At 51.2% G+C, this 25,883-nt stretch overlaps 1 protein-coding gene across 1 annotated transcript in view; it reads left to right on the top strand.

Annotated features, from left to right (window-relative positions):
- The window catches only part of GALNT14 (polypeptide N-acetylgalactosaminyltransferase 14), a 224,251-nt gene that overhangs the window by 168,446 nt on the left and 29,922 nt on the right, over positions 1–25,883 (top strand). The window contains exons 4-9 of the mRNA XM_060168701.1: positions 2,044–2,111; positions 4,168–4,233; positions 4,361–4,482; positions 11,782–11,869; positions 12,620–12,704; positions 15,422–15,525. Coding sequence (XP_060024684.1) covers positions 2,044–2,111; positions 4,168–4,233; positions 4,361–4,482; positions 11,782–11,869; positions 12,620–12,704; positions 15,422–15,525 — 533 coding nt within the window. The remainder of the gene's footprint in view (positions 1–2,043; positions 2,112–4,167; positions 4,234–4,360; positions 4,483–11,781; positions 11,870–12,619; positions 12,705–15,421; positions 15,526–25,883) is intronic.

Raw genomic sequence — 25,883 nt, forward strand, 5'->3', positions numbered from 1 at the left:
GTGCAGAAGCTACAGCCGTAATCAAACCTCATTAGAGGGTATTCTTCCAGCAACTTTTCCCTCTCTCTCAGCCTCGCTCTCCCCATCCCACTCTGATTAGAGGGCTGGTTGTTGGGTTTGGTGTGTTTCCTTTCGGATGATCGTGGCGAGGGTTCCCTCCCACCACCTCCTGCCTGCCCTGTCCCCACCTCCCAACAGCGGGCTCAGGGCTTGGGGTTGGGGTTCCTCTCTCCCCCTCACACTAGTTGCCATGGTGAGAACTACGGTTTCATGAATAAAGGTAGCTCCAGGCGCAGTTCTCCTGGAAAGTCTCTGCATCCTGCTTAGAAAGGACAGCTCACCAGAAACAGGGCTCCGGTGCACACACGCCTCCGCCAGCGCCCATCTGAACCCCGTCCTCGATACACGCAGGGCGCTGGGTGCCCCACGGTGGGTGGTGTGGCCCGGGAATGTTTCTGAGGAACTGTGCAGTTTGGCATGTTCAGGAGAAGCAGGATCCAGCCATCTCAGGCCTGAAACCCAGAATGAACCCAGAAACCTAACCTTGCCCTGTGGGTACAGATCCACAGCACAGGAGAGGAAATGAAGTCAATTCAAAAGTCACCACTGATGCACAGAACAGTAATAATTGCTACACTTTTTATCACTGTTACCAGCAGACACTGTGCTAAATATTTTAGAAACATTCTCCTATAATTCTCCCAACAGCCCTGTGAGTGATAGGTGCTATTATTATCCCTGTTATACAGATGGGAATACTTTACTGCACAGAGCAGTAAAGTAACCTGCCCAAGGTTACACAGCCTGTAGTAAGTAGCTCCTGGACCACAAGCTTCTCACAGAGCTCACATCTCCTTTGATCCTCATCATACACCCAGCGCCCAGCACATAGTAGGTGTGCACTAAATGGAGTGAATGGTCATGGGCCAAGGCACAGCTGGACTCTGGCAGTACAGACAGTAGCTTGACAAGGCCCCTGCCGCCGGGGAGGTGGCCATTTTGATGGGCCAACAAAACCAGCCCTTGGAGTCAGGCTGGCCTGAGAGCCGCAGGAAGCTTCGGATACAAACAGCTGAGGGACCCCAGAGGAGGAAGCAGTTCCTTCTCACTAAGTGGCTTGGAAAGGCGCTAGGGAGGAAGTGACATTTGAATGGATCCTTGTGGCACAGGAGGGGCATCTCACGCTGTGGCAGCGGTAGGAGAACGGCCCTTGGTTGTAACCAGCAGGATGTCTCCAGATAAAGGCACTGGGCACGAGGAGGCTGGAAAGAGGGCTGGCTCCAGGTCGGGAAAAGCCGTGAAGAGCGTGCTGAGGGTTTGGGGTGTAGATTGTGGGGAGCCTTTTGTCAACCTATGCACTTGCATTAGTGAGGAAAGTCACACGATCGGAGATCAGATCTATGCTTCAGAAAGCCCACTCTGGAGGTCACGGGAGGATGGCCTGACAGGTCGGGCTACTGAAACAAAACAGGCAGAAGAGGTTGGATCAGGTTGGAGGTATAAGAGGTGAAGGTGATCTGAGTGATACTTTTCAAGGAAAACCAGCACATCTTGGTCACTGGTGTGATGCAGGATTTCGGGGAGAGGGAGGGTCGTTGAGGGTGGCACTGGATCTCTGGGTGCTATGTGGGTGGTGTGACATTCACTAAGACACAGCAGAGTTGTGTCCCAGTGGCTCACAGTGAGCAGTGTGACTGGACAAAGTTTTTCGGTTGTTCTGAGTTTTATTCTTCAAATGCACTGGTGTCTATTTAAAGCTCAGGTTGAGGGCTTCCCTGGTGGCGCCGTGGTTGAGAGTCCGCCTGCCGATGCAGGGGACACGGGTTTGTGCCCCGGTCTGGGAGGATCCCACATGCCACGGAGCGGCTGGGCCCGTGAGCCATGGCCGCTGAGCCTGCGCGTCCGGAGCCTGTGCTCCGCAACGGGAGAGGCCACAACGGTGAGAGGCCCACGTACCGCAAAAAAAATAAAAAATAAAGCTCAGGTTGATACATGTATTTGCCGCTGGAAGTCATAACCATCTTTCCTCTTTCAATCTCACAGCATATTAAACCGCACCCCTATGAATCTCCTCAAGGAAATCATATTAGTCGATGACTTCAGCAGTGACCGTAAGTACCATCGCTCTCCTGTGCTGTGGACACAAATGTCTGTTCCCAGCCCCTGTGTAACCAGCAGAGGTGAGCCCACTGCTTCCCTGGGGGTGGAAGAAGCCTGGGTTTATAGTAGGTTGGAAGACATTGAGTGTCCAGGCGGGGCTCAAGGAGTACATAAACCTTACATTTGAGAAACAATGTCTTGGGTTCTCTGCCATGAGTCTTTGAGGATCTAACCAGATCAATTCAGTAGATTATTGATGGGTTTGGTGTGTGTATGCATGTGTGTCACTGCCCCCAACCTACGTTCTTGGACTTGAAGAGACCCCATACCTTCAAAGAGACCCCAAGCCCTGAAGCAGGGCCCATGACTAGAGATTCCTCATTCATATACTCTGATAATCCATCAGCCTGAGCTGAGGCCACCTACCCTCTTCCTTTCATTCCCACGGCAGGACTCATGGGGAGGGGGTTCAGTTTTGGGGACGTCCCATCACTTGGCCATGACACAGTGAGCAGCTGCCTTCCAACCTTCCAACCACTGGTCATTACCATCCCCTAGTCCTCCTGTCCAAGAACCTGGGTCCCACCCAAATTCACAGTCCAAGTCCACTTTCCCCGAGAAAAGCACAAGGGAGGTTTCAGACACCGGTGTGTTCAGTTGGACGATCAGGTACGATCATCGCAGAAGCACTGTTACACTTCAAGTACGGATATTGCTGGCTCCTCTTCCGAGAGCTGTCATCCCAGCCCCAGTACTGCTGCAGGCAGTCAGCCACATGCATGCAGGACCGCTTCTTCCCAGTGACAAAGCAGGGGAAGCAGGTGATGGCCGCTGGGGATAGCTCCGAGTCCCAGAAGAGTGGAATCTCTCCCCACCAGCCCTGATGCCTGAAGCTGGGCGTCGGAGCCACTACCACACTGGGGTCTGCTGTAGGAAGGCTGGAAACCCACACCTCTGACACAGCCTCAGAACCTTGGAAGTCATGCACAAGTGGGTTGTGCACCAGATCCAGGGTAATCAGATCGGACTTGAGTTCTGAAACTCAGTGATCTGATCTCCCTTCCCTAGTGAGAAAGGGGTTGGAGCTGGGGAGACACTCATCCTGCTGGGAGGTAGCTGGCACTGAGGCTGGAGACGGGAATGCTGTTGGATTCCCTTAGAAGCAGAATAGCTTAGTGGTTAGAGCATGGCCTCTGGAGCCAACTGCCTGGCTTCAAATCCGAGACCTGTCACTGACTCACTTACTAGCTGTGTGCCTTGGGCAAGTTATTGACCTCTATGCGCATCAGTTTCCTTGCCTGTAAAATGGGGATAACGATGATATATATGGCTTACATAAGGATGAACGTGTTAACGTATTTGAAGTGCTTAGAACAGCGCCTGGCTCCGAGGAAGCTCCTCTAAGTCTTTGTGGTCACTCTGTAGAGTCCAGACCCAAGCAGAGAGGCTGAGGTTGGCCAACCAGTGAAGCAAAATCGAAACTTATGATGTGGAGCTCAGAGCCAAGGAGTGCTGGGGCAGGCAGGCATGCCAGGGCGACCCAGGGTGAATGCCTAGGATGGGTCTCTTGCCTATCCCAGCACATTTCCCTGCATGGTGGAGAGCTGAACGAGCTCTGGGTGACGGGATACACCGGATGGATCCCCTAACAAATAGGGTCTCCTGTATTGAGTCGATGAACTGAAAGGAAACTCCAAAATTTGTCTCATCCATTCTCCGGCCTCCCAGTGGCTTTTTATCAGGCCCCATGTAAGTGAATAGGACTCTGATCATGCTTTGAATGATCTATAAAAAAGCAGAAATGTCCCCAGGTGACCATGCCAAGATTTCCCATCTGGCAGTGTTCCAGCAAGTACGCAGGCGCCACTGTGTGACTGACCTGCTCCAAAGTGGCCCCCTTGCGGCCACGTTGTATTTTGCTAACTGTGGTCAGTCAGCCCCATCCAAAGCCCACAAACACCCTGGCTTCAAGGCAGGGCACCGTGGTTGGGGGCGGGGACGGCAGGCAGGGCTGCCGCACACCTCCACCCCCAGGCGCTCAATCCACGTGACCTCTTGTCTTTGCAGCCGAGGACTGCAGACAGCTCCTCAAGCTACCCAAGGTGAAATGCTTACGCAATAACGAGCGGCAAGGTGGGTCTGTGCTGCTGGGCGGGGCCGGGGTGGGGGTGGGGGTGGGATGCGTTTGGGCGCGTGTTCTGTGTGGTCCCAGACAATGGAGCGACGCTGGCGCCCACTCGGCCGATTGTCCCTCCTGCAGGTCTGGTGCGGTCCCGGATCCGGGGTGCCGATGTTGCCCAGGGCACCACCCTGACTTTTCTCGACAGCCACTGTGAGGTGAACAGGGACTGGCTCCAGCCCCTGCTGCACAGGGTCAAAGAGGTGAGCGAGGTGGGTTCCGTGCCCCCCACTTCCGTAAGCTCAGGACTTCACATGTGTCCTCAATCCCTTGGGGGGTGGGTGGGACAGATTGCTATCCCCATTTTATAGATGAAGAGAATGGGGGAGAGTGGCCTTCCCCGGGGTCGCCCAGCAGGCAGCGGTGGAACAAAGCCCAGGACCTCTTCTTTGCATCACACTGTCACCCACAGCAGGCCTGCAGGCGGGGCTGCCGATGGCTGGTACATGACACACGCAGCTTCCTGGCCAAGAGAACTGCCCAGAGCGATTTCTCCCAGATGTTAGAAAGTTCCAGAAAGGGAGTGCTGATGAGTGTCATTTGTGAAAAGGAGGCAGTGGAATTAACCAGGCCTCAAAATGCAAATCCTGAGGCTTCTGACTTATCTCCAGCCATGTGTCACCCTCATCCAAAGGCCAAGGTGGGAGCCGGGGGTGGATGCTAAGAGACCTGAATTCCTTGCCTCTGTCTGCCCTTAAATTACCCTAGAATTCTGTCTGCTTTCTCTCTCTGGGTCTCAGTTATTCCTCTTGAAATTTAAAAAAAAATTTTTTTAAATTTTCCCATCATTATTTTATATTCCCAAAAATCCATCCACCCCTCCCCTGCCTTGATCTGCAGAAAGCACTGCATGCTTAGATGCCAGTGTCTGTGACTAGCATTTATGCTGTTCATTTCCTCCCTGAGTTACTGTCTCCTGCAGCTGCTCTGTGAAGTCGGGTATTTTTAACATACCCATTTCACAGGTGAGGATCACAGGGAGAATCATATAATTGGGGCTGATATTTCCTACCTGGTACCACCAGCACCAGGGGCCTCATTGTTGCCTCAACAGCATCTCCCCTGTGCTGTGGTTATTTCCTTCTCGCTCTTGAAGGTGCTCCTTGACTCCTATTGCAAAATGTCGGTTTTCAGAGGATGAAGGAATTGAGATGTGTGAACCGCTCAGAGTACTGAGAAATCCTCACCAACTTTGTTCATCCATTGAGAGAACCTCGGTGGGTGTACAGAGTTCCCACACCTGGGCCTAGATGTTAAAACCCATCCCGTGACCACTTTCTCTGAGATCGGGAGGGCTCGTATAAGTGTGTGACATAACCAGGTGAAGAGGTCTGGATGGAGACATAGTCGGTTATGAGCAGACCATTCTGTTGAGGGGCTTGGCCCGGCGCTGGAGGCCCTTCCACGTCCTCCCCTCCCTTTGTGCGCCATCTACGAATGCAGCGAGCCCCCCCCAAGCCTAACACTCTTACAAAGCTAGACTCCTCCTCCTCCCTGCCCGTGCCCGACACGCCCACTGCTTCATCTCCCTCTAAGCCCTTCCTGTCCCTGGATGCCCTTCCCCTCCTCTCCACAACCCCCTTGCTCTCCAGGGCCTCACCCATGTCTCCCCTCCTCCAGGAAGTCTTTCCTGACTGCGTGGCCAGCTGGGATCACTCCCAGCAAGAATTGCCCACTTAGCCCTACAATTTCCTTTTCTGGGTTTAGTTCTCTGTCTCCCTTAACAGATGACAAACCCAGGGCGGCACCAATCACCTCACTGTGGTCACAGAGTCAGGTGCTCAGTGTTTGGAAATGATAATAATACGAAACTAGATGCAACGGGAGGTGATAAGGTTGGAATAGGAGGAAAACGGGCTCGCTTCGTGCCTCTAAGTTAACTACCAGACATTTATCGAACACCTATTTTGGGCAGAGTTTCGAGGGAGAGTTGGGATGGACCATGGAAAAGGAATCCACACCCTGCTTTCTTCCCCAACCCGGAAACTTATTTTTTTTTAACATCTTTATTGGAGTATAATTGCTTTACAATGGTGTGTTAGTTTCTGCTTTATAACAAAGTGAATCAGTTATACATACACATATATCCCCACATCTCTTCCCTCTTGTGTCTCCCTCCCTCCCACCCTCCCTATCCCACCCCTCTAGGCGGTCACAAAGCACCGAGCTGATCTCCCTGTGCTATGCAGCTGCTTCCCACTAGCTATCTCTTTTACATTTAGTAGTGTATATATGTCCATGACACTCTCTCACTTTGTCCCAGCTTACCCTTTCCCCTCCCCATGTCCTCAAGTCCACTCTTAGTAAATCCGGAAACTCTTCAAACCGTGTTGTTTAGGGTTTTCATGGAGGTTTCTTTACATAGGCGTGGTTGATGAAATCATTGACCATTGGTGGTTGAGCTCAATCTCCAGCGTCTTTCCTCTCCTTGGAGGTGGGGGGAAAGTGGGGAAGGGAATGTGAGGGGGTTGGGCGTGGGGCTGCAATTTCCAGCCCTTTAATCACATGATTCCTCTGGGAACCAGCCCCCCCCTCCTCCAAGAGTCACCTCATTAGTATAAACTCAGAAAGAGTGAAAACGGCTTATTATGAGAACAAAAGATACTCCTGTCACCCCCAATCAGTCAGGAAATTCCAAGAGTTTTAGGAGGAACAAAGGCTAAATTCAGATTTCTTTTCATATCACAATGTCACAGTATATACCACATTTTGTTTATCCAATCACTCACTGATGGACATTTGGGTTGTTTCTGCCTTTTTTACCATTGTGAATAATGCTGCTACAAACATTTGTATACAGGTTTTCCTCTGAGTACCTGCTTTCAATTCTTTGGGGTACATACCAAGGAGTGGAATTGCTGAGTTGTGTGGTAATTCGGTGTTTGACCTATAAGGACCTCCAGGCTGATGTGTCCCTGCAGGATGCTTTCCTCGGGCAGCCTTAATGAACCTGGAGGCCCTTTCCTTCCCCGTGGCGCTGAGTCCATCTCTGAAGCCCTCTTTGAAAAAATGCTCTCTTGTGTATCCCTGCACAGCAGTCCTCCTCTAGGAGTCATGCAGCCCCAAGAGTGGGCTCAGCCCCCCAGGCCAAGCTCCCAGTGCCCACCACTGTCTGACCTAAAGCTTTCATGGCAGAGGATTGCTCAGACAAACCCCAGACTGTGGTCCCACCCTCACCTGCAGAGGTTTTCACCAGACCCCGACTCTTGATAACGAGATGGTTCTGCTGAGACATCCCCTTCAGGATGGGGAGTGTGGGCGTGTGTCAGCCTCTGTTTCCACGTGTCTCGTATGTGTCTCATCTCAGAGTAAAACGTGATTTGATCTTGTGAGTGGAAGTGGAAATTTTAAGCTGTAATTGGAGTTTGGGATTTTCAAAAATAGAAATAGATAAGGAAGAGGTTGGGCTTGAGCTGTCAGAAGCTGTCCTCAGCTGGTGTTTTCCACATGGAAAATCTCTTTGATTTCCCTTCCTTCCCTTCAATTACATGATGATACTTGAAACAAGCCCCAAGTTGTTAGGGTTTTTTAAACAGAGGCTTCTTCCCTGCCACCCTTATCTACATATTCCTTTAGTAGGAAAAAAAGATTTTAAGAAATTTCAATCCCTGTAGCATTTGGCAAATTGATATAAATAATGGCTTACATATGCTTCAGAGCCCTTTCACATGCTTCCTTTCTTGTTCCTTCCAAAAGCCCTGTTAGGAAGGCAGGATAGTTTTGCAAATTATAATTTGCCTTTACTTCATAGATGAAGAAACAGAGTTCCTCAGAATGTGCTGATTTGCTTAAGGTCAAATGTATTCTAGGGCTTCCCTGGTGGCGCAGTGGTTGAGAGTCCGCCTGCCAATGCAGGGGACATGGGTTTGTGCCCCGGCCCGGGAGGATCCCACATGCCGCGGAGCGGCTGGGCCCGTGAGCCATGGCTGCTGAGCCTGCGTGTCCGGATCCTGTGCTCCGCAACGGGAGAGGCCATAACAGTGAGAGGCCCGCGTACCGCAAAAAACAAAAACAAACAACAAAAAAAAACGTATTCTAGATGTCAGAACCAGAATGGGAACCCAGGTCCCTGACCCCCCTCTCGCTCCCCCATCCCTCCCTCCAGGCTAGCAGACACCCCACACTGTACTCCTCTGCTCTCCTGTCCACCACCTTCCCTAGACAGCAAGAGCTTATTCATCTTTGTACCATCCACAGTCCCTAAACCGTAGTAGGTGCTCAGTGATGCTGGTGGATGCAATGAGTGAATGGTCGTCTCTAGAAGTTCTTTGGTTGCCCGTTTACAATGTGGTTTTAACTATATGAGATGGTGGAGAAAGAAGAGAGGTACGACTGGAGGGGTAATTGATGGCCATGGGCTCTCAGTGGGGCTTGGGCTTGGATTTGTGTCGGAGGGGGGAGGGCGTGTTGTTCTTGATCTGCCGGGGATTTCAGCAGCTGCCGTTTGAGCTTACCTGTGGACCTAGCCTTAAAGATAAAGCCACGGGAGTACACAGGTGGGGACCTGCAGTGGATCTGGGCATCTTTAGGGAGAGTCCATCCATCCCTGAGCCTGTGTGAGGAGAGGCCATCCTGCTCAGCTGTAATTGATCCACCTGCTTGGCCTCTAGCCATTGACAGTGTCCTCAGAGAGAGTTCATAGCTGCCCTCTTTTAGCCAATGCCAGCTGAACACCTGCTGCCCAGCCGGCTCTGGCCTGGGGCTGAGGGATACAGAAGTGGAGCAGATATGACCGCCAGGGTCACTCAGGGAGGTTTGTGTCCTCTGTTCGAGGGGTCATGTCTGACATCTTCTGCAGCCCCCTCGTAAGGTTGGCTCCACATAGCACTTAGCCCCAAACGTCCCTCTCTGCCTGTCTGGCCTCCGTGACTCTGAGCCAAGCAGCTATCACAACCGTGTTGTGGAAGGACAGAAACCCTCAGAGCTTACAGAAGAGTACCCCAGAGTCTGTCACAGCCCTGGAGGCAGAGCCCACGGGTGGCTTCTGGGGAAGCCTGTGGCCAAGGCAAGCAACCAGCATTTTATTTTGCCTTGCAGTTTCCAAATATTGAGGAAAGATTAAAAATAAACAGTATTGCAGTTTGGGGTCCCCAAGACCACCCTCAGCTTCAGTAATTCACTAGAAGGACTGAGAACTTAGCAAAGATGCTACACACGTGGTTACCGTTTATTACCGCAAAGGGATGTGGATTAAAAGCAGCAGCGGGAAGAGGTGCACGGGGGGAGTTCCAGGCACGATCGTGCAGTTGTCCCCTCCCAGTGCTGGTGTGTGGGCAGCCCTTGCTTCCCCCAGCCAGGATGTGTGGCAACATGCACGGAGCATTGCCAAACAGGGGAGCCCACCCAAGCCTAGGTGTCCAGGGTTTTTATTGGAGGCCAGTCACATAGACGTGGCTAATCACCGCCATGGTTTCCATGCCCCTCCAGGGGTCAAGTTGAGTTGGCACCCCGTGACCCAAGGCCGTCACCACAAACCTCATCGTTAGCATAGACTATCTGGTGTAACCCCAGGGTCCCAGGTGAACAGACACTTTTATAGGCAGAACATGCCAAGGGCTTAGAAGTTACCTCTCAGGAGTTGAGCAAGGGCTAAACGTATCTTTAGGTTAATCCTTTATGGCACAAGGGTTTTTACCTAAAGACTCAGTGAAGCTGTAGAGGCCCAAACTCAGCAGACAAAGGCAAAAAGAGGACTTTGTCAGACCCACAGAAGAAGATCAGTCTCTGAACTTCTGAGAACACTTCAGAATTCAAGTCAGGAGAATATCTTTGGGGTGTGTCTCTGTGGAGATATTGGTGTGGGTGGTGGATGGCTGTGTGTGCGTGCAGTGTGTATATACACACGGACGCATGGTGACAGGGGCCCCAGAGCACTGTAGCAGCTGGGCAGGTGCTGTACAGGAAGCATCTGTGCACATCCCAGAGGGGGAAGCAGTGCATTGAAAATGAGCATTTCCTTTCGCCGGAGCCAGTTGGCTTCAGAGGCACCTTGTCACTGTTGAGATGAGCTGTGTGTGGAGGCCAAGGGCCAAATTAAGTCTGTGAATGTCAAGGCGGGTGCTCGGTGAATCTGAGCTTAAAATTAGAAGACGGCCTTATTTATAGGAGAGATTGAATCAGGAAATTAAATGACTGCAAGAGAAACCGAAGTTCCTGCCCATGCTGACCGGGTGTGGTAGGTGCGAAGGATTGGAAAAGTGGTCCTGCCTTGTAGGCCCAGGCCTGTTGTCTCCTCCCGGCTGCTGGATTCCCATTCAGCCAGTGAGTCTCCTGGTCACAGCTCAGTTATCCTGCCCATGGGAGCCCAGTTTCCCCTCCTGCATACCAGTACGGGAGTGTTCATCCAGAATTAAGGAACATTTTTAAAACATACGCAGTGCCTTGATGGCCCCCAAGAACTGGTGAATTTGTCTTGCAGATTTTGAAACTAGCCCCTGGATGATGTTGATGCTTATCAGCGGGGCAGCCTGGGGGAAGTAGCAAGCAATGAGGCCGGAAAGCTAGAAACAGGCCTGTTTTTGATGGTCTTGGATGCCAGGCTAAGGAGTTTGAACCGTATCTTCAAGGCAATTCAAGTTTTTAGCTGTTGAGCTACAGAGTGAGATTTGAAAGACAACTCTGTCAGCCACCTGTAGAATGAAAGGGAAAGGGGTGAGGGTGGGGAGAGGAGCTGGGAGTCCACTGCCGCGTTCGCCAGGCGCGAGGGGGTAAGGGAGAGTCGGCATCCGTTCAGAAAAGCAGTTGTAGAGTTACAGTCGGCAGGATCCGTCCGGTTGATGGGCAGAGGTGTAGCTTCTTAAGGTAGCGCGGGGGAGGAAGGGGGGATATGTTGACAGAAATAGGGAACCAAGGGAAGGAGCGTGTGTGGGGAGAGGATGGTGAAGGCACCGCTGAAAGGCCGTGTGCGTCCACATGGAGGGGCCGTCCACCCGAGCCTGGAAGCGAGGAGCAGAGTCAGGGCTGGAGGTGCAGGCTTGATTCTCACAGGTGACAACTCAAGTTTGGAATCTCTGGAGATGCTACGCATCAACTTGCCCGTGAACCATAGGCATAGAAGGTAAGTGTTGGGAAATTCCCACTGTGGAGGTGTGGCTTTGCTTCTTGGAGCTGCAGGCTTGAGGCCACCTTGCTGGCTGACTGTGTCCTCTGCCTCCTGAGAGCCCCATGGCACTGAAGGACTTCAGGGGTCCCCTTCTTCCTGACGTCCCTTTCCTCAGTGTGCAGCACGCCCCAGCCAGCCTCCCCGTGTCTCCACCCTGACTACATGGCCATGAGAAGGCGCCCGGGAGTAAAGGAAAGGCTCGTAGCATTGTAGGCATCATACCTGGAGAGGTCGCAGTGTCTGTTGGCCCATTTTATAGATGAGAACATTGAGATCCAGAGAGGAAAGTTCTCATCAAGGCCCTGAACCCAGTCTCCGGCCCTCCCAGGGCGAGGCCCTACTGAGCCCTGGCCTGGCTCTCTTATGCCGCCATCTGAGCGTGCAGGCCTTCTTTTTACAGGACTACACGCGGGTGGTGTGCCCCGTGATCGATATCATCCACCTGGACACCTTCAACTACATCGAGTCGGCCACGGAACTTAGAGGGGGTGAGTGGGGCTAACACCCTTGCCCAGTGAGGACTTTCCTTTTCTCCTGGTCGTTGCTGCCAAGGGGGAAAGTGAGAAAAATCACCTAGCCCTGCATCCTGTAATGTCAATAGCTCCAGGGTGGCCCTCACCATGGGGACTGTGAATGGAAGGGCCGGGGGGGTGGCAGGTCACTCCTAGCCCCCTGAGCTCTAGCTCCAACACGGGGTCACTCCAGGGCCTGAGGATTTGAGGGAAGCAAGGGCCCCCCTCCAATGTGGGGCCTGAATTGTTCCAGCATCTCAGTATTGGGTGCCTCCCTCTCTTCAAGGCCCACCACAGTTCTGCCCAGGGCTGAGTGCTGGGCTCCTCAAGAGGGGTTTGGGGTGATTCAGCCCCTCACAGACCTCCTGCTTACGCGCCCCCACTCCCGAGACTCTTGGCCAAGGGCCACACTCCATAACTGTCCATCGTGTCCCCCTTGGGTCCCACTCTGGGGCTCTGTCAACTCCCACTCTTTATCCTGTGCCCTTTGTTCCCTAAGTCCACCCAGCAGAGAAGCCTCAGAGAGGCAGTAGGGGGTAGAGAAAGAAGGAAGCCGGAAGGGAAATCAGGCAGCTGTGTTGCCGACCAGCTTGGGTGAGACCTGTTATCCCTGGGACCACCTGGGAAACTGGGTACGTTCTTGAGCTTCTAGTAAAGGGACAGAATGAACAAGGTCTGCAGGTGCATCAGAGAGACCAAGTCAGCCATGTGGATGCTGTGTTTCAGGGTTTGACTGGAGCCTCCATTTCCAGTGGGAGCAGCTCACACCAGAGCAGAAGGCTCGGCGCCTGGACCCCACTGAGCCCATTAGGTGAGTCAGGGCAAGGGTTAGGGGTGGGCAGATTCATAACCGCTTGGCCCTTCCCGCTGTCACGTGGTATAGGGAAGCAGTCCGTGTGAGATGCTCACACGATTGGGCAGAAACCAAGAGGACCCTTTGCCAGGCCAGCACCGCCTTTGCCCTTATTTTAGGAGGTTTCTGTCCTCGTGGAGACTTCTGCTGAAGGGGTGGGGGCCGGTGGAGACCTGTGCTGAGGACTTGCCCAGCGCTGTCCACCCACGCACATGCCATGTCAATATTTACGCTTCCAGCTAAACGTTGGAGGGTCCCAGACGGTCCCGTTTGAGCCTCTGACAAGGGAAAAGATGGTTCCTTAGCCCTCAGGTGCTGGATGTCAGGATTCAGCCCAGGTAGGTCGAGTCAGCCATTGCCGTAAGTGGACGCTGCTGTCAAGGCATGGCCACTGCTATGAACACACACGACTGCCGCATCCCACGTGAGAACACGACAGGCGCGTCAGCTCTGGGCTGCCTCTGCGGTGCTGCAGATGGCTTTGTCCTCATCTACATTCTCACTTCCAGACCCCATTGTGACCCACAGCACAGTGGCCAGATGGCCGCCTGGGGTTCAGGCCCATCCGAGGGCTCGGCGTAGAGTAGAGCACAGGGGTCCACCCAGCGGTGTCTGCATCGTGTGTGTGGCTTCAGTGTTCCCAAGACTGGAGGGTGCACGTGTCCCAGGCCTGTTGCGAACCTCCAATCTAAAACTTTCCTGCCTCCAGTGGAACGTCAGGAGGCCAGCAAGTGCTTCAGGGTGTGGAGAGAAGACCACGGGACGGGGATTGCTCCTGCCGGGGTTGCAGGGATGCTCTGGGCTCTTCAGGGGCACCTCTGCAACGCGGGGCCTGCCACAGAGTAAATGTTTGATCATTTTCATTGAACTAACTTAAGTCAAACTGAGACTCAAAGGGCTGTGAAGAACTGAGTGGTGACACTCAGACAAACGGTGGGAATTGGGAGAACTTTGCAGTGGGACCTCTGTCGCATCTTCCGGCCAGTCCCTCCTCCCTTCTCCAGCTTTCATGATCTGGCGTGATGCCGAGAGGGAGGTTGGAGCCACGTGGCACGCCAGATAGTGCCATTTGCTCCTAAAGGGAGAGCAGAACCTTCTCACCATCCTCAGGACCACGCAGCACACACCAGTGCCTCGGTTACTTGCTGCCGGAAGTGTCTGATGTGGCAAGTGGACCAGGACAAAGTCAAGGTCAAGGCAGTGATGGTGCCGCTGCCTCTGGGTTTCCCTTCTCTGTCCCAGGGGTAGGGTTTTTGGGGCAGGTTCTCTTCTTGTGGGAACATCTCTGCTCCTCAGAGGACAAGTGTTTCCCAGAGGATAGTAGGGTGTCGTGGCATCGGGAGACCGAGCTGCTGACCTGCTCCCCGTCAACTAACTGTCTGACATAGAAGAAAACGCCCTTCGCCCTCTGGACCCACGGAATGAGGGCCGGGGTCCCGGAGGGCTTGCCAGCACCCCAGCCGAGCTGTTGATTCTTGCAGACATGCGTCCTTGTGCTTATCGGGTTGCTTGGCTGGACTCTGCAGCCCTTTCCTTTCCAAGTGGCTTCTCCGGAATCTCTTTCAGTGGTCAAGGGGAGGGGAGCTTGGGAGAGGACCCCAAGGAAAGAGAATGAAGATGAGGGTGTGTTTGTTTACTAGGGCTGCTGCAGCAGAGTACCACAGGCTGTGTGGCTTAAACCACAGAAACATACCGTCTTGAGCTCTGGAGGCTGGAAGTCCAAGACGGAGGTGTTGGCATTTAGCGGTCCTGGCATTCAGCGGTAACCCTGTGCATCGTCCTCTGCCCCTGTTTTCTCCTGTCCCTGTCTCCAGGATGCGTTATGGCTTTCTTCTTCAGTCATTAAGAGTTATGTCCTGGAAATTTATGGCTGTTGGCCTGACCCGCAGCATCTGTTCTCCTAAACTGGGCAGTGTAGAGAAATCTATCAGAAAAGTCCGTGTCCTGCCGTGTGGGGGCAGGGTTGCTTCCTTCTGAGGGCTGTGCCGGACCTTCTCCTGGGCTTGCAGAGGGCCGTCTTCTCTCTGTGTCTCCTCACATTGTCTTCTCTTTGTGCATGTCTGTCTCTGCAACTACATGTCCCCTTTTATAAGATACCAGTCCTATTGGATTAGGACCCACCCTAATAACCTCATTTTAACTTGATCACCTCTGTAAAGACCTTCTTTTTAAATAAGGTCACATTCTGAGGTACTCAGGGTTAGGACCTCAACATGTTTTTCGGGGGATAAAACTCAATCTGTAGCAGAAGGAAAGAGAGGAAAAAAAGAAGAGAGAGTCCAGTCTCAAGAAATGGATGTGCTGTTCACAGCTGCTGTCGCAGCCCGTCTTCTCTGCCTGGTCAGTGGCCCATGGTCCCCGCTCCCTGTACTGGAGCTCCCAGGAGAGCCCCGCTGGGCAGGGCCTGTGGCAGAAGCCAGGGGGAGGCTCCCCAGGCCCTCCGAACAGCCGGGGTTCTGAGCAAATCCCGACTGCCCCACAGGAGGTGTGCAGACGAGCATATTAGCCTGTCTGCAGGGTCAGGAGATTTACAGTCGAAGGGAAAACCCTGGAGCATGTTCCTGTTTGAGGTAAGTGGACAGTATGGCCTCAAGATCAGGACCACCAGGACAGAGAACACGGCAGCAGCCCCGCTCCCATGACTGACCCTCCTTCTTTTCCTTCCAAATGCACAGGACTCCAATCATAGCTGGAGGGCTCTTCGTGATGGACAAATCCTGGTTCGACTACCTGGGGAAATATGACATGGACATGGACATCTGGGGCGGGGAGAACTTCGGTGAGTCACTGTCTTCGCATCCAGGGGCTAGTGTGCGGGTGGGTCTCCGTGTCATTGGACCATGTGTGCCTGGGATGAGGGCCAGGGAGATGGGGAGCAGGTCACTCCTTCGGGGGAACACCACGTGGGGTGCCAGAAGAGTGGCTGCTGGGAGGGCGGAGGGAAGGAGGGGGATTATCCATGGGGCCACATGGATGCTGCGGACCAGGGAAACACACCCGGATGGACCATTAGGGGGAAGTTGAGATGCAAAAGCTGGAAAGACCAAAGGAGGAGCACCGAGTCTGAGGGCCAGAGGCAGGCTTGAGCTGGGAGTACTGAACATGGGGATTTGGAGTTGGAAGGAGACTGGGGATAAAAAGCATGAGGAGGAGGATGGACAGCAACGCCATTAACATCTGGATCACATCTGTTGGCTGGTCTAGGCGTACAGCACTCGGCACTGGGTTAGTGAGGAGGGTCTGGGTGAATGCTGCGGAAGCCCTCATCTTTCCGCGCAGAGAAAGCAGTGGGGGAGGGGGGAGGGGCTGGGTCACGTGTTCCAGAACTGTGTAAACACATGGCCAGGTGTGGCCACAGTGGTGTAGGGCTGCCATGTGCAGATACAGGAGGAAGTAGTCGGAGACCCGTCCCATCTAGATGATGACAATGACTGATCCTCCAGTTTCCTCGTGAGTTAAAAGTGTAACACAGGGATGCTTTGGGGGTTGCTGTGGAAATCCATTCAGGTAAGTCTGTAAAACCTCTGGGCACCATGTGGACACAATACACGTTAGTTACCATTTCTTCCCTCCAGCAGGTAAGACCTAAGAGGTGACCAGCCTATAAGCTACACAAGGCAGGGATTTGGTCTGTTTGTTCACGGCTATCTCCCTTGCCCAGTATGGTGCCTGCCACGAAGGAGGCTTCAAGAACTATTTGTTGAATAAACCACAGGAGAACCATTGTAAAGCAATTATACTCCAATAAAGATGTTAAAAAAAAAATAAAAACATAAACCGCAAGAGAGGAAGAAGAGTCCAGGGGTGTCAGGGCCCCTTCCCCTTTCTGGTGCCGGGGAGCGTGTTTGGCATGGGCTCCCCGAGCGGTGGCGCAGGCCAGGGGAAGGATCCATGGGGCTCTTCCTGGCATTTAGCGGTAACCCTGTGCATCGTCCTCTGCCCCTGTTTTCTCCTGTCCCTGTCTCCAGGATGCGTTATGGCTTTCTTCCTCAGTCATTAAGAGTTATTTCCTGGAAATTTATGGCTGTTGGCCTGACCCACAGCATCTGTTCTCCTAAACTGGGCAGTGTAGAGAAATCTATCAGAAAAGTCCGTGTCCTGCTGTGTGGGGGCCAGGTTGGAAGCTTGGCAAACAAAGCAGAAAATCCCAGTTCCCACAAACCAAACCAAATCCCCTGACTAGGACTCAGTCCTCGGATGCCACGGGGGTCTTTGGGGTGGGGTTTGAGGGGGGATCTGCCTGCACCAGCCCGGGAGAACTTGGAGCCGGGTACACCCTTGGCGTTCTCAATGGGGACAAGGTCTCTGTCCTTCTGGGCAGAGCCCATCAGATGTCCTCCCGTTCACAGTACCTCTCGTGATTCTTCCTGATGTGCTCTGGCCTTTATCCCTGTACATTGAATCCTTTCTGCAGCCCTTTTGATAGACAGCAGTCATCCAGTCTCTGCTCGAATGCTACTGATGATGGTGTGTTTGCTGCTTCACAGTATGGTAAGTTCTGTTGTTGAGAATTTTTGTGTTGAGTTGTTAGAAAATTCTTCTAAGTCGAAGCCCAGCTTCCATCAGTCAGGCCTTGTTCTGCCCCTCTTGACCCACACAAAGTACATGTGGTCCTTCCTTTCCATGGCAGCCACGTGTGGATGCAGGCAGCGTGTTACTTTCAATGATGTCACATTCTGGTCCAACCTACCAGTACCTTCTCTTTATAGCAACGTTGACACACATCTGCTCACATCCAGGGTGATCTCCTCTTGTTGGTTTCCCAGTGGTTTGACATCACCAAATGCTGGCTGGACCAGGGAAGTAGGGAGGGGCTTCGGGAGAGGCGTGGGAGAGACATTTTACAATCCATCACAAAAGTTTTTAAATCACAAAGAAAGCACTGCAGACAGTTAACACAGGAAACACTGTTTTCTCCAATTCCAACATTCCATTATACTATAGCCAACTCCCAGCACTTTTTTTTTTTTTTTTTTGCGGTACACGGGTCTCTCACTGTCGTGGCCTCTCTCGTTGCGGAGCACAGGCTCCGGATGCGCAGGCTCCGGATTCGCAGGCTCAGCGGGCATGGCTCACTGGCCCAGCCGCTCTGCGGCATGTGGGATCTTCCCGGACCGGGGCACAAACCCGTGTCCCCTGCATCGGCAGGCGGACTCTCAACCACTGCGCCACCAGGGGAGCCCAGCTCCTAGCACTTTAAAAGTCATTTCTGGATTTTTTTTTTTTTTAGCATTTTACATGCCAGAACATGCAGTGCTTTTTTTTTAATTGAAGCATAGTTGATTTACAATGCTGTGTTAGTTTCAGGTGTACGGCAAAGTGGTTCAGTTATACATATACATACATATTCTTTTTCAGATTCTTTTCCATTATAGGTTATTACAGGGTATTGAATATAGTTCCCTGTGCTATACAGTAGGTCCTTGTTGGTTATCTGTTTCATATATAGTAGTGTGTAGATGTTAATCCCAAACTCCTAATTTATCCCTCCCCCAGCCTCCGCTTTCCTCTTTGGGAACCATAAGTTTGTTTTCTATGTCAGTGAATCAATTTCTGTTTTGTAAATAAGTTCATTTATATATGTTTTTTAGATTCCACAAATAAGTGATATCATATGATATTTGTCTTTCTCTGTCTGACTTACTTCACCTAGTATGATAATCTCTAGGTCCATCCATGTTGCTGCAAATGGCATTATTTCATTCTTTTTTATGGCTGAGTAATATTGCATTGTATATATGTACCACATCTTTATCCATTCATCTGTTGATGGACATTTAGGTTGTTTCCATGTCTTGGATATTGTAAATAGTGCTGCTATGAACATTGGGGTGCATGTATCTTTTTGAATTAGAGTTTTCATCTTTTTCAGATACATGCCCAGGAGTGGGATTGCTGGGTCGTGTGGTAGTTCTGTTTTTAGTTTCTTAAGAAGCCTCCATACTGTTCTCCACAGTGGCTGCACCAACTTACAATCCCACCAACAGTGTAGGAGGTTCCCTTTCTCCACACCCTCTCCAGCATTTGTTATTTGTAGACTTTTTGATGATGGCCATTCTGACCAGTGTGAGGTGGTACTTCATTGTAGTTTTGATTTGCATTTCTCTAATAACCAGTGATGTTGAGCATTTTTTCATGTGCCTGTTGGCCATCTGTATGTCTTCTTTGGAGAAATGTCTATTTAGGTCTTTTGCCCCTTTTTTGATTGAGTTGTTTGGGGTTTTTTTTTTTTTGCGGTATGTGGGCCTCTCACTGTTGTGGCATCTCTCACTGTTGTGGCCTCTCCCGTTTGCGGAGCACAGGCTCCGGACGCGCAGGCTCAGCGGCCATGGCTCACGGGCCCAGCCGCTCCACGGCATGTGGGATCTTCCCGGACCGGGGCACGAACCCGCGTCCCCTGCATCGGCAGGCGGACTCTCAACCACTGTGCCACCAGGGAAGCCCGGGGTTTTTTTTTGATATTGAGCTGTACGAGCTTTTTGTATATTTTGGAAATTAAGCCCTTGTCAGTTGCATCGTTTGCAAATATTTCTCCCAGTCCATAGGTTGTCTTTTCATCTTATTATGGTTTCCTTTGCTGTGCAAAAGCTTCGAAGTCTGATTAGGTCCCATTTGTCCACCTGCAAAGGACAGATGGTGAGGAGGGGAAAAGGGATCTGCATGTCAGAGTAAAAAATCCAAGCTCCAGTGTATGGCAAGAGGGCCCCTTGCTTCCAAGTCCTGAAGATCCTCTCCCCTCAGCATCACTCATGTCCATCCCCCTCTTACTCTCCTAAATGATTCTCCACCTCCAGTCTGCTCCGCTCAAAGCCATCCCCACACACTCCCGCCAAAGTGCTCTTGGAAATGCCAATCTCTCCCACCCTCCCGGGTTTGGCACCCCCTGTGGCCCCTTCTTGTCCTAAAGACAACGCCCACACCATTCCTTGACCTTGCCCACCTCCCCAGCCTTCAGTCCAGAGGCACTGACAGACCCTCCTGCACTGCCCGGACATGCCCAGCCATCTACAGAGATCCAGCCTCCACCCTCCACCAAGTGCCAGATGGCCACAGATCACAGCTCTGGGGCTGCCTGGCCTCCCCCAGGACTAGGACACCCTCCCTACCCACCCTCTGCCCACTCCCCCCAGCACCCTGCTCTCCTCTCCACTCTGGTACTGGGCCCTCTCGCGTATTTGTCTGTTTTGCTTCTGTGCCTTCCACCCACAAGAACATTCATCTAACTTCTCGACCTCAATGACTGGAGCGGTGGAAACTGCTCGCTGAATGTGTGTTCAAAGCGGGAGGTTGACCAGGAAGGGGGTTCAGGGTGGGAAGGACCACATGTACACAGCTCTGAGGCTCCATGTAAAATCAGTCTCCGTGCATTAAACAGAGCCCGTGGGGAATAACAACGGCAGGTAAAGATGTCTTTCCTTTCCCAAGACGTGGGCTTTCTGCGTGTTCCAGACGTAGTTGCCTTTGTTGCATCGACTTGATTTCACAGCCCAGAGGTCCATGAGATCACTGGACCAGGCTCTGGCCAGGGTGACTGGGACCGTCCTCTGTGGCACACTGCCTGGCCTGCCCATCTCACTTTCATCTGCTGGGAGCAGCCCCAAGTGGCCACTTGAAAGCCAACCCCAGCTATGCACTCGAGCAGCCCGACCCTGGTGCAGTCATTCCCACAAAGCGTTTCTAAGAGGAGCTGAAGTGTTGATAATTACATCTGCAGTTCAGCATAGGAACAGGCTTTAGGGAAATGTGGCTTTTAGCCTTTTATTTTTCAGAAGTTGTTTTGCATTAAAATTGGATGTTTAAACTCCAATTTTCGTAACACAGGATACATGGAAAATATCTAATCCATCTACTCACTTTAGCTTTTGGTCTTTAGAGGTGAAAGGAACCTGTTGCCCAGCAAAAGTGTGCGCGCGTGTGTGTGTGTGTGTGTGTGTATAAGTGGTGGGGTAGGAGGTGTGCCTTTCCAAAATGGAGGCCTTGGCACATATATGAAGGGAGAGTATGGGATTTCTGGATTTAAAATGGGGGGTTTCTAAAGCATACCAGGTACAAAAGACAACGCTGAGGAGAGAGATGAGGGCCCCAGAGAGGAGCTGCCACCAGCTCCCCCATCCCCAGAACAGCCAAGGACATCAGGCTGTGTCAGGTTGGGCAGGCACACTCCTGTGTGTCAGCATGGGCTGTGGAATCAGGCCTACGTTTGAATCCCGCAGTCATCACTAGTTCTGTGTCCTTGGGAAGGTTGCTTTACCTCGCTGTTTCTAAGTCTTTAAAGTGGAGACAGTGATCCCCATGGTAGGGGAAGGGGCTCCGCCAAAATACATCCCCGCCCTAATCCCCGTATTAGAGAAAAAATTATTCTGACCCTTGTTAAAATGGTAAGAAAGACTTGACTCAGGACTCTCACAATGGGTGTCAAGGCTATCGCAATGGCAGGGCTGGGGGGTACGGGGCTCAGCTCCAAATACAAGAACAGGTGGGGATTTGGATGCAAGGAGCAGGGCGGGGGGCGGCGAATGGAAATTACTAAGAGGGAACATCAAAAGTGGGGGGGATAATATTCTTGAAGTGACAACGTTATGAAGGAAATAGTAATGGTTAACATGGGTTAAAGGTGAGGTTGACGGGAGAGGAGAGAGGTGGTGTGATTAAAAGGGCGGCATGAGGGATCTTTGTGGTAATGAAACTCTTCTGTGTCTTTACTGGTGAATACATGGACATATGCATGTGATAAAATTGCATGAGGTAAATACACACATGCACACACACAAATTCATATACGTGAAACTTGGAAACCTGAATATGATTGATGGATTGTATCAATGTGAGTATCTTTGTTAAATTCATGTACTAAAATTTGAAAGACGGTGCCATTAGGGAAAACCATGAAGGGTGCACAGCATCTCTATTTTATTTCTTATAATTGTTTGTGAATGTACAATTATCTCAACATTAAAAGTTTAATTTAAAAACAAAGTGGGGGGAATTCTGCTACACTGACCTAAGGTTTCTTTTTTTTTTATCTTTATTGGAGTATAATTGCTTTACAATGGTGTGTTAGTTTCTGCTTTACAACAAAGTAAATCAGTTATACATATACATATGTTCCCATATCTCTTCCCTCTTGCGTCTCCCTCCCTCCCACCCTCCCTATCCCACCCCTCTAGGTGGTCACAGAGCACCGAGCTGATCTCCCTGTGCTATGCGGCTGCTTCCCACTAGCTATCTGTTTTACGTTTGGTAGTGTATGTATGTCCATGCCTCTCTCTCACTTTGTCACAGCTTCCCCTTCCCCTTCCCCATATCCTCAAGTCCATTCTCCAGTAGGTCTGTGTCTTTATTCCTGTCTTACCCCTAGGTTCTTCATGACATTTTTTTTTCTTAAATTCCATATATATGTGTTAGCCTATGGTATTTGTCTTTCTCTTTCTGACTTACTTCACTCTGTATGACAGACACCATCACCCTGATACCAAAACCAGACAAGGATGTCACAAAGAAAGAAAACTACAGGCCAATATCACTGATGAACATAGATGTAAAATCCTCAGTAAAATACTAGCAAACAGAATCCAACAGCAAATTTAAGAGGATCATACACCATGATCAAGTGGGGTTTATCCCAGGAATGCAAGGATTCTTCAACATACGCAAATCAATCAATGTGATACACCACATTAACAAATTAAGGAATAAAAAACATATGGTCATCTCAATAGATGTCCAGAGAAAGCTTTCGACAAAATTCAACACCCATTTATGATAAAAACCCTCCAGAAAGTAGGCATAGAGGGAACTTTCTTCAACATAATAAAGGCCATATATGACAAACCCACTGCCAACATCGTCCTCAATGGTGAAAAACTGAAAGCATTTCCACTAAGATCAGAAACAAGACAAGGTTGCCCACTCTCACCACTCTTATTCAACATAGTTTTGGAAGTTTTAGCCACAGCAATCAGAGAAGAAAAGGAAATAAAAGGAATCCAAATCGGAAAAGAAGAAGTAAAGCTGTCACTGTTTGCAGATGACATGATCCTATACATAGAGAATCCTAAAGATGCTACCAGAAAACTACTAGAGCTAATCAATGAATTTGGTAAAGTACCAGGATACAAAATTAATGCACACAAATCTCTGGCATTTCTATACACTAATGATGAAAAATCTGAAAGTGAAATCAAGAAAACACTCCCATTTACCATTGCAACAGAAAGAATAAAATATCTAAGAATAAACCTATCTAAGGAGACAAAAGACCTGTATGCAGAAAATTATAAGACACTGATGAAAGAAATTAAAGATGATACAAATAGATGGAGAGACATACCATGTTCTTGGATTGGAAGAATCAACATTGTGAAAATGACTCTACTACCCAAAGCAATCTACAGATTCAATGCAATCCCTATCCAACTACCACTGGCATTTTTCACAGAACTAGAACAAAAAATTTCAGAATTTCTATGGAGACCTAAGGTTTCTTACCAGGGTAGTCAGATATGGGGGCCGGGACAGGCTGGGGGGATGGATTCTCTAAACCGGCTTAGCAGGATTCTTGCTAAAACGGGATGCAGGCCTGACGAGGGTAAGGAACAACAGTTCATGCCTAGTCAGAGAGAGGGCGAGCCTGAGTAAAGTTTGGTCACGGAGAGCATCTCCTCACCTAGATCCTGTCAGGAGGTTACCTTACACGGCAAAAGGGAGTTTGCAGATGTGATTAAGGCTCCTGAATCTGAAGCTGGGAGAGTGGCCTGGAGTGTCCAGGTGGGCCCAGTCCAATCACTTGGGCCCTTTGCAGCAGAGAACTTTCTCTGGCTGGAGTCAGAAGAGATGGAGCGAAGCAGTCAGAGAGGTTCACAGCCTGGGAGGAACTGGCCTGGCTGCCACTGGTGTGACGGGGGAGGGGCAGCGTGGATGTAGCAGGGGCCCCTGACCTACAGCCAGTGAGGAGAAGGGAACCGCAGCCCTGCGACCGCGAGGAACCAGCTTCTGCAAACAACCTGAATCAACTCGAAAGCTTCAGAGCCCCCAGAAAGGAACCTAATCCTGCTGACATGTTGATCGCGGCCTGGAGAGACCCTCAGCGGAGGGCCCAACCAAACCCACGCTGGGTTGGTGTGGTAATTTGTTACGGCAGCAGTAGAAACACGCTCCCAGGGCCACTGTGAAGACGAATGAGGCCCCGAGCAGTGGCCTTGCCTCGCCTTCGGGCTGCAGGCGAGCAGGTTTGTCAGACGAGCACTGTGTCACACCCGCGGGAACAGTGGGTCCCTCTCGCTTTCTCTTTTGGCCTCACCTTTTCCAGGTTCAGGGGCTCAAGATGAGAGAAGTGGCCTCCTCTGAGAAGAGCAACCAAGTCTGATGTAAAGTCATCCTCCCCCGACCCAGGTGGGGCTGCTTGCTAAGCCCCAGGCCCAGGTGCGGTCCCTCAAGGCCACGCTTTTCCAGAGCGACTGTGGAGAGGTAAAGGGTGCCGCCATGACGTTCGCAGCCGGACAGCCCGTGGTGACCAGGGTGGGCCTGTGGTTACTGCTTGTTCAAAAGTCAGGGACCTGGATGCAACCTTGATTGTCCCGGATGGTGTGAAGCATAATTTTGCTCATAGGTTCAAGGTTATCCTTTGTGGCCCAAATAAGATTGCCTCTACTCGAGTCCGTGTACTCATTAAAAAATAATAACAGAGCTTTCTAGCTCAGGTGACCCTGAGAACGTAAAGATTCTTGAAAGGAAAGGTCCCTGTCACCACATTTGTCTGTGTGGACGGAGGAGTGTCTCTTACTGACCATCACTGTCCCCTGCAATCCCTTTGTCCTCACTAGATTTCAACCCGGCCAGAGGGAGAGTGGCTAATGCTGTGTAGACAATAAATGTGTCTGTATACAGTCCATGAGGTTCCATTTAAAACAGGCCCACTGCCTTCAGGGGAGCCCGTGTCTGATGTTCCCTTTGCCTTTGTGTAGAAACCGGGCTATCAGAGGAGATTTCAACTTGACCTATATGGCCAAGGAGTGGTACAGGAATAGCTGTGATTCGGTTCCTGGGGAGGAAGCTGTCCCATTTCCCCTGGATTCCTGTCCGCCATCACGGCTCGTCAGGTAGACGCTGGCTCTGGTTAAGGGTTGGGGGCTTATGAGTGCTGGTAAAACTGCTGATGAGTTGATGAGGAAATAGAAGGAAAGAGCTGAGAACAGAGGCTGGGGAGGGTAGTTTATTCCCAAATATTAATCTGAAGTTTAAACAAAAGAAGAAGGCAACAGCGCCCCCAATGAGGATGGAATAATTACACATCTCCCTGCCTGGAATTCAGAGCAGATTTGGGGCTGCGTGACATCCATCACCAGGGAGATTATGCGGGTGCTGACTCAGTGAGAACTCCCCACAAACTCCCTACATCATCTTTTGACTCCTTCACTTAAGAAAGTGATGACTTTGCAGGAACTGAAGACATGGCAAGTGGAGGGTCTGGGCTCTACCTGGAAGGCCCACTGCTTTACACCTCGGTCTACGGCCCCACTGCTTGGACCTCGGGATCACAAGCCTTTCCCAGAGGCTTCAGCACAGATCTGTGAATCACCGGACCTGGCTTGCAGTCCTGGGAGGATACACATCGTTATCCTGAAGTCAGTGGTGTAGTTAAGGGTGGGACAACTATATGTCCTAGGTTTTAAATACTCCACACTATGGTACCTGAAGGTCATTACACTGATCTGAACGCTCCAAGCTTCATCACCCAGACTGCCTTGACTCTGGCCGAGGCACAGCAAGGCATGGGTCTCAGGTCATCTTGGATACGACAGTCTGGACTCCAGAGGCGAGAAGCTCTTACTGCATCTCAGGCTGCAGCCTCTGTGGGCAACATCTGCTGGCCGGAAGCAGAGCTGAGACAGGCAGGTGTCAGGACTGGATGAAGGGGTGGATAAGGCAGCTGGTTATAGATTGGTCTCTCTGGTTCGTCTGCGAGTGCCCTGAAGGCAGGAGCTTCGTGTCCACAGCCGCATTGGCTGATGGTGCGTGTCCACACTGAGTGAGATGGGGTCAGGGCAAGGGCAGGAGTTTTGGAGCTGGGGAGATGGGCTTCAGAGGCCAGCTACCCGCTGTCAGTTGTCCCATCAGGACTGCTTCTGCATCGTAAAA

The sequence above is a fragment of the Lagenorhynchus albirostris genome, chromosome 13 (genome assembly GCF_949774975.1).
Source record: "Lagenorhynchus albirostris chromosome 13, mLagAlb1.1, whole genome shotgun sequence".
Classification (NCBI taxonomy): domain Eukaryota; kingdom Metazoa; phylum Chordata; class Mammalia; order Artiodactyla; family Delphinidae; genus Lagenorhynchus; species Lagenorhynchus albirostris.